Source organism: Cynocephalus volans, chromosome 6 (genome assembly GCF_027409185.1).
Source record: "Cynocephalus volans isolate mCynVol1 chromosome 6, mCynVol1.pri, whole genome shotgun sequence".
In the NCBI taxonomy this organism is placed as follows: domain Eukaryota; kingdom Metazoa; phylum Chordata; class Mammalia; order Dermoptera; family Cynocephalidae; genus Cynocephalus; species Cynocephalus volans.
In genome coordinates, this window is record NC_084465.1 from 15288849 (window position 1) to 15302547 (window position 13699).

The 13699-nt window shown below is 38.7% G+C and overlaps 1 protein-coding gene across 1 annotated transcript in view; it reads right to left on the reverse strand.

The window, feature by feature from the left end:
- The window catches only part of MGAM2 (maltase-glucoamylase 2 (putative)), an 89189-nt gene that overhangs the window by 49768 nt on the left and 25722 nt on the right, over positions 1-13699 (reverse strand). The window contains exons 10-16 of the mRNA XM_063101002.1: positions 11956-12087; positions 11755-11853; positions 9709-9822; positions 8695-8779; positions 7028-7145; positions 1929-2100; positions 1254-1370 (exon numbers count right to left, since the gene is read on the reverse strand). Of these exons, the coding sequence (XP_062957072.1) occupies positions 1254-1370; positions 1929-2100; positions 7028-7145; positions 8695-8779; positions 9709-9822; positions 11755-11853; positions 11956-12087 (837 nt within the window). The remainder of the gene's footprint in view (positions 1-1253; positions 1371-1928; positions 2101-7027; positions 7146-8694; positions 8780-9708; positions 9823-11754; positions 11854-11955; positions 12088-13699) is intronic.

A 13699-nucleotide genomic window follows, 5' to 3' on the forward strand; every position in this document is an offset into this window, starting at 1 on the left:
TGGTAGGATTACATTTCACTTCAACTGCTAAAAATTGGGCATATAAATTGAAATGTGCTAAAAGTGTGAAATGCATACTGAATTTTGAAAACTTGGTAGAAAGAAAAGGATATAAAATAGCTCATTAATAATATTGTGTGTTAAACACAGGTTAGAATGATAATGTTATGAATATAATCAGTTACATTAAATATATTAAAAATAATGTTCCCTGTTTCTTTTTACTTTTTAAATTTAAATTTATGCTGACATATGTGGCTCTCAAGGTAATTCTATTGGATGGAGCTAGTTTATTGGAAAGAAAACAAACACTTTAACCTGGGTGAGCTGAGTGTTCTTATCTACGTAAGCCCTTTCAGGGCATCTCTTCAGGAAGAACACCTGACCTACCTGTTCCCAGCCACTTGCTCAGATGTTCAGAAATCATCCATCTCTCTCTAAATCACAAGTGGCTAGGAAAGCCCAGGGATAAAATACCTGAAGGTTTAGCTGTTTGTTCTTCCAGGTTAGAAACATGTCACTGTACGAAGTTAAGAGCTGGAGCTAAAATAATTATCAGGAAGTTACTCTAATGAGCCTAGCAAAAGCTAAACCACTCAATTTGAAATATTTCAATTGGAGATTATTTCATTAAAAGAAAGGACATCCCACCTTACTTGCTTTTGCCATCACCATAAACACCTCCTTAACAGGGGCTTTGAACCTACTTTTACATACTTGCCCATCAAAACGATTATTTCAGATGCAAGAGGATAAAGGCGGGATGAGTCATAAGAAGCAGTGCAGGGTAGTCACCCAAGCTATTTATAGAAAGATAAAATGTTGTAACAAGGTGAAAAAAATTTCAGATCACTGGCTGTCCCTTTCTAAAGCCTTCCTCCTTATTCCACGTATCTATGAGTGGTTTCCCTCGTATTGATTGAAGTAAAATGCCAATGAACTCCAATTGTCTCATTTTATATAAAGTGGTAACAAAAGTGATCACAGCACCACAGAAACTTTAACAAATCTTCTCACCTTTGTCGAGAAGTTTCCAACAACAAATAATAATAATAATAATAACATTCCATATATATACAGCCTTCCACAGACACCCTCACCTCAATACCCTGCTTTTTAGGTCTATCACCCAAGATTTACCTATCCTTCTCCTGCAGTTTGGGCCAACCTGTAAAATTTTCCTCGACCCCTCCTTGGGAACAAGTATATTAGACAGTCCCAGAAGTTTCCATCACTTCTCTTGGGGACCTTACCCTGAATCCAGGCCCATTGTGATTCCTTGATAAAGGATAAAATGCTCCAAGCTGCATCCACCTTCTACAGAGCTCCTCCGTGACATTTTTTGTGTAACCACAGATGTTGGCACCTACCTGGAGAATGAGCACACATACAAGCACGGTGGTCAGTGAGAGAGACAAAAGCATCGACTGTGTACCTATATGGTAAGGGAAAGGAGAATCTCTTATTGCCATAATTTCATGCTTAAAGCAATGTCAGGCTTCCGGGCAAACCCCCAGCCACGTGAGAGAAACAAGGAAGTATGCACCACAGGACAGACTGAGGAGGGGGAGATTGATTGGGGGTACAGACAATGTTCCTTGTATCCAGGGCTCTTCCTCAATATTCAGTTTCCACTCTCTTACTTTCCTATTTACTGATGCTCTGCTGATAGAAGTTTTCTGTGCTACTAATACGTTTTACTCAGGATGTCTCCTTCCTGTCTCCAGAGATTCCATGGCTGACAGCCCAGTGAGAAGGTTGTCATCCTATCTTCAGAAGGCAGCTCACACCACATATACAAATTTGTTTTCTTAATACATATCAGAGTGAGGCATGCGCCTTATTTTTTCAGACGCCCTCAAAGACTGGTAATAGAAGAACGTCAAAAAATGAAGGGTTAAAGTTCCTCGGTTAGAAATGAGGCTCACCATGGGGATGCCAAACAGGTTGAACTCAAGGATACTTGGGATGGACCACCGGAGGTCATCCCATGTGGCCGCATTGTCCCCCAACCAGTGAGCAGCAAATTTGCCAGATCCAGCAAAGGTGGAACGGGATAAGATGAAGCTTCTCTCGTTGGGGAAGACAGCCTCCAAGGCCCTGAAAAGGAAGACAGCCAGCTGAGTGCAAGGTGAGCTGTGCACACCTAGGACTCACCTTACACCAAGGGCAGCGAGAGCTTTCCAACCAAACTGAGAAAAAACTTCAGGGCATTATGAACCAGGTGTGCAAACAAGCAGTTTTAAGAGCTTCCTTCCCACTTCTGGGTAAGGTTTCAGATCTCATATAAGACAGCACAAACCTCTATATTCCAGCCCCCTAACAACTTTCTCTAGGCTCCAGTTGTCCTGATTACATTGTCTCCATCTTGCTGGATCTGGTTGTGGTCTGGCCCTTCCAGCTGACAATACATTTGAACCACGTCTTAGGTTCTTGGCCCCATCTTCTTCCTCGAGACAAGGTTTTGGTAACGCCCCTGTGTCCCTGCCTTGCTGCCCATGCAAAATCCTGTTTATCATATCACCTGCTCAGGTTGGAACTCTGGGCCCTCGGCTTGGCTAAAGGGAGAGTTTATACTCTAGCTGTTATACAGCTGAAACTTCAGCATGTACTCTTAGCAATTCTCAATGTTAACAACTTTTAATCTATGCAAAATAGTAGTAATTAAAATGAATGTCTCTAAACACGGCATATCATACTTTTTGTAAAGTTAAAAACTAAGATAGAAAACATTATTTTCATTGTATTACATGTAAAATATTACATATCAAGTAAAACTATATATCAATGAAAGCAAAGGAATTAAAAACACAGAATCAAGAATGACAATTACTTTGGGGTGCGGGAGGGCCATAGGATGGGATGACATGGTCTATGTAGGCTGTTACCCTAGGTTTTATTCTGAACACTCTTTCGCACAGGCACTTTACTGAAATGTCTCTCCTTCCATTCTCCTTCCATGCCAAACAGTGCACACTTTGCTTTAGAGTTCTGAAACTGAACAATAGCACATCTACAGGATGGTAATTCTGAGCCATAATTGCTGCTAGCTTTTTGTGGAAAAGTTCTTTCTTTTCCTCCTATACATGGTCTGTGACAAGTGTATCTTTTCTTAAAACCTCTCTGTACAGATCACTGGGCAACAGGCAATTCCTCAAGAGACTACCACATCCACCAATGCCTCCCCAGTCCATATTCCTAGAGATGTTATGGGAAGTCTACACGTGCAGAATGGCTTATAATGGCAAGAGGAAGAGAATTCTGAAATATGACTGGTTTAAGAAAGTGAAATGCTCCATTCTGGCAATTTATTGATGAAAAATTGGGGGTAGGTTGGAGGAGAGGACTCACTCCTCAACCCCTATCTTCACCTCTCCTTTGATGTAGACTAGCAGATACTTTGCCCTTTTCACCACTGGTTGGACGCTTATTGCACTCGGCAATCATTAATCATGAAAGAAACACTTCAGTTTATACAGAGCGAAACCGAAACAGGATGAAGATATCTGAGGTTACAGCTTATTTATAGGCAGACCATTATGGTAACACAGATTAGATAGCAGTCAGGCTATTTCCAGCTTAGAGGAAAAGGCTTATTCAGAGATTCTTAACTTTCTGTTTCCCATCCCCCAGCTCTGGCCAATTTTATAATCAGGTCACGATCTCTTAGCGGCTCTGATCTCCTTCTGCTTTCAGCCTACAGGGAGGTGAATTTCATTTCCTGGCTAGCCCAGTCACCATTGTCCCCAAACTATACTTCCAGTTAAGATTGAGCAAATATTCATTAGATCTAGGACTTCAATTCTCCTGATGTCCAGATCCCCTTGAATGAAAATCTTACCTGTCTTTTTAACCCAACTCTGCTTCATGCCCAAAGACCAGATTCTACTTACCCGCACTGTTCTCTGGGAACCTAGGCCATTCTGCCTGACCCAGAGAATTTAGAAAGGCACCTACCACTTACTGAGTCATAGTTAACTGTTAAACATAACTATTAGAAAATATTAACCAACTTTATCTGATTTTATAGCACTTTTTTTTTTTTTTTAGCAGATATGTCCAGTGTTAATATGATGCTTTTATCACATGGTGATACTGGCAGTGAAGCAATTAGAAACTTTCCTTCCCTCCTGCAGCCCCTCCTTACCTTTTCTTTCCTACCCTGACCATTTATTCATCTCCCTCCCACTCTTACACTGAAGCATCTAGGAGTCTACATTTATCAGAGCAGAAAGAGACTACAGGAAACATCAAGTCTCTCATTTCAGAAATGAGGACACTGAGTGTTATTCATCCAGTTTATTTCCCAGGAAAGGTAGAATGAGAGAGAGAGGGAGAAATCAGAAAAGAGATGATATAAAATTGGAAATACATGTCCTTATTCTTGGAGATTTTCTTTCACTGAAGTACCAATTTTTGCATTTACTGGACAAGGTAGCATTAAGTCATGAGGGCAAAATAGTGCTGCAGAACAAAACAGACACAGCCTTTCCCTCTAATTCCTCAGGCCCCCTGTGTGCCCATCCCACTCTTCTCTTCCCTCACAGGCCAGGCATTTATGCAACAAACATATCTGCAGTGAGCACACTATTCATACAGCTAGTGATACAGGGGTGACTTTGACTTCAAAGAACTTATGGTCCAGCAAGAAAAAAAAATGAGCATCTAAAAATTATGCATATTAAGCATATTGCTATATGAACAAATGCAACACACAAAAAGAGGAAATAATATTTTCCTAGAACTGTCAGGAAGTTTTCCAGAATTGACCTCTGAGATGAGGATTTATGGATAAGTATGTGTTTGCAAAATGGACAGGGCAAGGAAGGCCCTCTCGTGCAGGGCAAACAGCACATGAAAGACATGGAGAAACGAATTTGGATCTGGGAACAACACGCAGCTGTGTATCACAGAGCACAAAATATGAGGAGCAGCAATTATGAGAGAAAAATAGTAAGCAAGGGTTAGGTTATGAAGTACATTATGGGTGTGGCTAAGGTGATTGGATTTTGTTGTATAGAATATCACAAGCCACAAATAATTTTATACTGGAAAAAGAAACGAGCAATGATTTTTCAAAAAAGAGAAATGATCTTTCGTGCTTCAAAAAGATCACTTTGATGGCAGTGTGAGTAGTGCTTTTTAAACTTTAGCATACATTCAGTACAGCCAAAGATCTTGTTAAAATGCAGATTTCGATTCCCAAGGTTTGGACTGAGGCTCAAGATGCTGCACTTCTAATATGTTTCCTGGTGATTCTGAGATTGCTGGTGCTTGGACCACACTCCGAGTAGAAAATGTAGCAGATAAATTATGGAGAGGTAAGGCTAAAGCCATGGGCCTATGTGATGATTTATGGGAGAGGTGATGATGACCTTAATTAAGATGTGTCAGTGAGAGAACACAGAGAAGATGGTTCTAGAAATGTTTGAAAGGTAGAATTGGAAGGATCGAGGACTCAGTTCATGTGAAGGCATGAAAGAAAGAGGAATGATGCTAAATTTCTCATTTAGGAGTCTGGAAGACAGGGGTGGTGTTACCACCAACCAAAATAGGGAATTTAAGAGTTTCCAAAATGATTAGCCAGAGTGTGGAGATTAGATAAAAACAGATAACAGAGCAGAGTGAATGATGTTCGAGGTACTATAAAGCATCCAAGGAGAGAAGATCAGAAGGTAGTTTTGGATATTTGTGTCGGAAAATCAAGAAGAGACCTCAGCTATAATTATAGATTTTTAAATCATTGGAATGAATTACAGTTAAAACAATAAAAAGAAATAAATTACCTATGCATTGGCATAGAATAAAAGAGAAGCCTAAGGACTGACCCCTAAGACTCATTAATAGTGAAAGAGCAGGTGAACAAGATCCAGATAGAGGTTGAGAAGGAACGACTGGAAAGAAAGCAGGAGTGCCAGGTAGAGTCGTATCTTGAGGACTAAAGGAACAAGTTTCAAAGGACAGATCGGGACCTTGAGTACCATGAAGACAGAAGAGTGAAGATAAGCATTGAGACATGTCCCATAAGCAAATCAAAGTCCCCCTGTCCCTAGGCCCCACCATGGAGTTCCAGAAATACCAAAACAGAAGGAGATAAGCAGAGAAAGATTAAGACACCCTAAGCCATAGGATGAACCCTAGTAGCTGTTCAAACACTTTATTTTCCCCATCTGTGCAGGAAATCTAAAATGAAAATCTTCTTAAGCTTAGAGACAAATTTATTTTATCCTTCTATTAGGTATAATGATTATATTTTATCATCTTTCAAGAAATTAATGGGTGGGGGTTGGAGGGTGCTATTCCTCAGTTTACAAAGTCATCAGTAAAAAAGTCCATGTGACAAGGTATGAAAAGGACAAAGGGCTTTGCAGGACACATCTGACTCCTTTCACAACGGATGGTGCTGGTGCTGGTGATGGTGATGGTGGCAGTGGTGGTGACGGTGATGGCTGTGGTGGTGGCGGCAGTGGTGATGGGGGTAGTGATGGTTTGGTCTCTGTGTGTCTCTGTGTGTGTGTCTTGGGACAGAAGGGAGATTTGAGAGGGAGACTGGAGCAGGAAGGAAGGAGGGAAGCTGGAAGTATGTGGTGCAGCATTGCCAGATAAATACAGGACACCCAGGTAAATTTGAATATCAGATAACAATAAATAATTTTTAGAATATTTACATCTTTACAAATTTAACTTGGTGTCCTGTATTCTTATTTGCTATAATCAACCAACCTCAGTGTGGTGACCATAGAACATTCAGTAATGGGATCCACGTAAAGGCTGACTTCCACTCAGGGGCTGTGATGCCTTTTATATTGTTGCCTACTAGTTCCCTTGAAATAATGAAGCCCCTTAGTCATAAGCCAATCAAAAATAATTCTGTACAGCAACCAAGGATTGCATGAGAGGAACTTTTAAGAGCAGAGTTTCTATCACTGCAAAAACATTTCTGAAGAATATAGTTATAAAAGTGAAGAGAAACCCTCCACCTCCCACCTCCGCAAATCTGGAATTAGGGGAAAACCCAAGTCCTTACGAGTCCGTGGCTCTTGCCATGGAGTAGCCATACAAGCTGTGGACATCATAGTGAAGACCCCATTGAAGCTCTGTGTCCATACAGAGAGTTCCTGCAAAAAGTAAGCCATCCAGAACTCCTGTGGGAAATACACACCAGTGAGAAACTTCCCCATCAACCAGCTTTAACAAAATATCCACCCAATCCTTTTCTTCCTGGTTACTGTACCTTTCCCACCAATCTCCACCTGACAAAATCCTTTCCAGATTTTAAATTCTATCCTAAATGCCACTTCCTACCTGGGGCCTACACTAAGCCCCCTCACTCCCTGTCGATGGATCTTTAAAATTAATTTGCATTCTCTTCCCTTGAGCTCAGGAAGGATAGTGGGGAGTGGAGGTAACTGAGAAGCATGCTCAGAGCACTGGGAAGTGATCTGACATTAAAAGGAAAGCAGGCAATGTTTATCTACACATATTTAATCAAGAAGAATTGAGTGTACAACGGAAACATTTTCATTTTTATATTACAGACCCCGGTCACACCTTTTTTTTTTTTTTTTTTGGTGGCAGGCCAGTACATACAGGGATTGAACCCTGGACCTGTTGTTATCAGCACCACGCTCCAAGCCACTGAGCTAACCGTCCAGCCCCCCAGTCACATTTTATAAAATATATAAGGTATAACGTTTGGGTGGTTTCATGAATAAGAACTCAAATCCTGCTTCTGGGAATTTCTATTGTTCCTGGATTTTCCCTTTCTCAGTCCTAAAATGGTCAACCTTTGTTGCCTTGTGGTCTGCAATCTCTTCTCTCCTTTCTTTCCTTGTGGACTCATAACTGGGGCCTTTCTTCATGAAGACTTGCCCATACAGAGGACCTCAAGATGAGGCACCATTCCAGAAAATGCTGGAACCAGGAATGAATTTTTCCCACCAGCCTAACAGAATCAAAGTTTGGAGTCAATAATTAAGTTGGATTATAAAATATATTTAAAAATCATATTTCTGGGCCAACCCTGTGGCTCACTCGGGAGAGTGCGGCGCTGGGAGCGCCAAGGCCACAGGTTCAGATCCTACGTAGGGATAGCCGGTGAGCTCACTGGCTGAGCGCGGTGCGGGCGACACCGAGCCAAGGGTTGCGATCCCCTTACCGGTCACAAAAAAAAGTAAATAAATAATAAAAATCATATTTCTTGCACAGCTTAGTTTCTGGGATGAGATTCACAACCAGTTCAGTTATAGAAAAGGACACTAAATTTTTCCCAGGATGGGGGGATGGTAGAAGAAAAGAAGGAAGGAAGGAAAAAGTTAACAGAACTACAGATTTGCTTTGTTGTAAGGTGGTTTGTACCTTAAAGTATTCTGAAATTCTCATAAATTTTAACGTTGAACCACCTGAGGGATTTGGGGAAAGTGAACAGGATGAAGGAATTTGGAAATCTTGCATGGAAAGACAGCCAGAGGAGGCGCACACTGAGAACTTTCACCACAGGCTTGTCCTTGGATTAGGACACCGAAAACCTAATCAGAGACAAACTGCAGCAGAGGCCCACGTAGAGGAGTGGTCAGGATGTTGGAAATCCTTCGGGCTGGGAGGTGAAATTGCTCTTGACCGCACTAAGTATCATGAGGATTATTTCAGACATGCTTCATACCCACATCGTTAGCAAAACAGGTGAAAACTTACGAGGAGTAAAAGGAGGAAAGTTCAAGTAGTTTAATTCACACTCGTGATCAGAACCGTGTAGAAAGCTAGATACTTCATCCATTTCCTTCAAAGACACAAAATACACAAATATGTAAAACGCTATTACTATACAGTTAGCTGTTGAAAAATGCTTTCTGCACTAGAAGCCAGAATATCGGGGGTTTCCTATTAACTGGTTTTTGGATTTTGAATCATCTTCCTAATTTTTCTTGTTCTCTGTTTCATGTTTTATAAAATTAAGCCATTGGATTAGGTTATATCTAAGGAAGCTTCTAGTTCTAAATGACATTGGGTACACTTTACCTTTTAAAAAATGATTTAATCGGTTAATTAAGAATTAGCATTTCAAAGGCTGATCCTTGCCTTATAAGTTGCAAAGATTTTATTGTTGGTGTTACTGTTTCAGTATTGTTTGAAAGAACCCAAGATAGGATAACATTTCTATTTTATAATTTTCCCTGTCTTTTATTCTCCTGAGTGAGGAACCATAAGAGAATATAATTGAGACTGAATTTATTTCTTTAAAATGTATTAAAAATGAGCAATGTCTAATCCTGCTAACAAACCCCTATATTTCAAATCTCAAAGAAATTTCCCCACTCTTCTCTCATAAAAAACACAAGGGTCTCATTAAATTATGCTCTAATAATTAACTTGAAATTTGTATGAATCAATGCTACAAATAATAGTAATTATAACTTTTAATAAAGCAGTATTTTTAAGCTGAAAGACAGTTAGTGGAGGAAAAAGCTGAGGCCATGAGAAAGCAAAGGACTTTATCAAAATGAAATAACCAGTTGATGTATGATCCAGAATTAGAACCTAGGGTTTTTAAGAGCCTAATTCACTATATGTAAATTGAGCATTAAGTAAAAGAATTTTGAATACTGCCATGCCAAGCCAACTATTTTATTACAGATCAGTGTCAAAATTTATCTAAAAATTTGGCATATCTGTTTCCAAATGAATTTTGATTCTGAAATAATAACTTACAATCCACACTCCGTCAAACTCCAGATCTTTATGAAATTCAGTGAATTGATCTGTCCACCACTGAGTACACACTGGATTGCTGTAATCAGGAAAGACTGTTGGTCCCGGATATCCCTAGAGAAAAAGAGAAGTCTGTGGCAATTAATTTGCTTGATGGTTCAGTTATTTGTTTATTACTGGCTACTATTTCTTCTACTAAAAACCTCATGTTGCTTATCATTTTAGAATCAAAATTTGTGACTCCCCCATCAAAAACTAAATGGTAAAATATACGCAAGGAACCAAAGGAAGAAAAAAAAGAATGAAAAACAACTAGGTAAGTAGATGAAAAGCTATCATATGTCAGGACTATTGGGAGATGAATCATTCAAAATACCAGCAAGTTGAACTATATTACATATTAACAGAGAAGAAATTTGTTTAATATGTTGTTAATTAAAGGTCATATAAACCCTGCCTTAATTAATTATGGTTATAAATAATATGCTGATTTGGGGTCATATTAACAATATTTTATAAATGGTTAAATGAAGTTTGTGCTTCATACTCAGGTCAAATAATCTATTCCTATCAAACAATTGCTTTAAATGTTTTTCACAAAGAGTGCAAAGATATAGCAATAGCCAAATTATTGAAAATTCTGAATAAATAAGATACAAGATTTTATGCAACATTCTTGCTCATTTTTCCAACAAATTTGTAGGATTTAATTTTGGGAGACCTTTACATGCAGGTAACACTATGAACATACATATGAATGAATATATATTTATATATATGAATAATGAATTAGTGTATTTATAATGAATATATATGTACATATGTAATTAGAGGTCATTTTGAACCTCAGAAAATAGTTGGTTTGGCACAGTCACCTACAGCAACATTTGACCTAGAGCAGGCCCAGCAAACTTCACTCTAATCAATTTAATTTATAATAAACCCCTACTCACCTTCTCTATTACTACCTCTGCCAATATCTTAGATCAAATGATTCGTGTTATTTATTGGTCAATGGAAGTAATCATCTAATTGAATTCTTGTAATTATATGCAAATTCTTAATTATATACCACCCAAATATAAGTAATACTGAAGTGACTCACAGGTGTGGATAGAATTTGAGAAAAGCAAAATAACTTTTACTTAACCGTGACCTCTGATTTTGTATTTATATATGAATATGGGTCTACCTGACAATATTTTAGAAATTTACTTTACACAAAACTGTAAAAGCAGAGATTTGGTTTGGGGAAGAAAGGAAAATTTTCTACTGCTTCATGAAAAGTTAAAATTAATGAAAAAGAAAGTAAATAGAATTAAGCTCTGTAAACAAAGTTGGTGAAAGGAGTTAAGCAAGCAGAGTTAGGTAAGGGACCGTCAATAACCCTGTAAAGGTAGTTTTGCAAAGTAAACTACCCAAGAGCAACAGGAACTGCAGTCACATGAATATTTTAGGTAGTATCAACTTTACCAAATCTCACATAATCTAATAATCTAGGGCTGACTATACATATTACTGGAATAAGAGGTTGCTTATGTGATTAGATTTAAAGTACTCTCCGAAGTTGAGCTGTCATGAAAACAGGCTCCTAATCAGCCTATTTCAATGCCTGAAACTGCTACCTTAAAAATCAAGGCTGTGCTCTACCTACAAGTGTAAATTAAAAATATATTAGCTGAGATTTGTTCCACATCAACCCATGAGCATCTTGCTGCATTACTGTAGTTGAATTTATCATCCTGGGAAAGAGATTGGGGGCAGGAGTGACTTAAGTAACTCAGTTTTCTTCTAATTATATATTGCTTCTCAATTATCTGTAATATTAGAAGGTCAGGGGCTAGCTTTTTTAATCCTTCAGAATTTTAATCATTCTATTAATATATCTACTGGCTTAAAAATAGTCATAAAAGAAACCTCTGAAGTCATGAAAACAGTAGATACCGTAGCTTAATGTTTTCCCATCTTCATACCAAAAGATGAGTAAAATGATTCCTAAACTTCCTAAAATGATTGGAATTTACTCTGATTTTCTTGAGAAATTACCTCCCCAACAGCAAAGCCATTGCTCCCCAAGATCCAGACTCTCTTTGTGCTTCCATTGTTATAGGGCTGGTAGTCAGAGTCTTGAAGGATGCCAGGATTCTAATTTTAAAAAAAATATATATATATACAAATATTATTATTGTAAATTAGTTTGCACTTGGAAAGAAAAACCAAAGCAACAGGATAAGTGTTTGAACATACCACAATAATTATGTATTTCTGTCCGTTGTTATGTAATTCCTTGGCAAAATTTGAGAGACCAGAGTAAGCCCCATTATCCAGAGTGAAATCCTTCTTTCCATCCATGTAGTCTATGTCAGAGTACTGGACATCCTGAAAAATATCTCTGGCCAGTTAGGACCTGGAAAATATCACCATGCTGATGGAAAGTATTAGACCTCTGGTTCCAAACCATTAAAACTGAAGACATATCTTTTATGATCCTGGAATTTCCAGGGCTCAGCTACCTCTCAGGGATAAATAAGCCCTCTTTAAAAGATTCAGCTGTTCTAAGGTTGCAGTTTTATGTCCTCGTTCTGATAGATGCATGTCATAAGGTATTGGGAGGAACTTGAGGGTAGGAACTGCGTCTCATTCATCTCTGTAAGTTGAGAGCTTGGATGCTTGACATAAAGCAGGTGCTCTTTAAATGTTTGTTACAATGAATATGTCAGTAATGCTATAGCCATTTTCTAACTTGGACCTCAAACATCAAGCCAGAATATATTATGAGAGGAGGAAATGGTCTTTTTGCTCTATAAAACTGCTAGAGCAATGATTTACAAAGATAAACGACAGAGGGATAGAGCTTTAATTAACCAAAATCTCATGCATACATTATTTTTGTGTTTGCAAACCAACATGTGAGGAGCAGGAATTTTTCTTAGTGAGAAGTTTAAAATGAGAAAGGGTAAAGTGACATTTCCCAAGGTCACATTCATGGGCAGGTGGGGGGGCCAGTTGGAGCTTGGACAATAGGCCATTTGACTCCACATGCTCTTTTTCCCAATCTGCCATATACCTTAAAGACATACCAATGTCTTCCAAGTGCTCCTCATGTAGTCATACATTAAAAGGCTCTAGCTTATAAGCCTGAAGGAAAATGTGGCTCGTGGTCTGTTGCCCAAAATAGCATCATCTATTGTAATAGGGGGTAGTAATTTAGGAGCCAAGTGTCCTCTTCAGACACATACAGGGCAAGATCCCATCCGTGGAAGAAAAGCTCATTTGTTTCCGAAATGGCCACACCTCAAAACAGCCCTTCTCAACAAAGGCAGAAGGGTAGACTGGAACCAACATCACACAAAGAGTCTAAAGAACTGTACTTGTATTTTGGTCCTGCCACTTAGCTACTTGTGTGACCCTGGAAAAGTTATTAATCCCCCCATGTCTCCGTTTCCTCATTTACAAAATGGTAATAAATGAGGGTTAACCATGAATGTGAAAGCCCTTTGTAGAATAATAAAGGTGTGGTAATGTTGGTCTGATTCCTCCTAGAACTGGGTGTTTGCAGATAGCAGATATGGGAGAAGCAAAATGCAATGCAATCAATTTCTCCTTAATGCCAAAACAACACAGTGAGTATCTGTTTCCTCACAGGAAAAATTGATCCCCCTGCCTTCCCTCATTTCTACTCTGAGGGGGGACTGGAGAATCCCGAGATCAGGTCAAAGGGTCTATTTATCATTTTTACTAGCTAGCCCAAAATAAGTTGTATTGATAACTTCATTAGCCACAAGTTATGCATCTCATGGAGGAGCTTATCAAATATTATGCACTTAATAATTATCTTTTGATTTATTGATGGACATTGAGCATCATAAATACTTTGCAACCATAGAGCTTCAAAATTAGAGTCTACTAAATCTGCAAGGAGTATACAAGGTCACTATAAGAAACTCACTTACTATAAGTCATTATTATAATGATCAGCTCTTGTTAATTA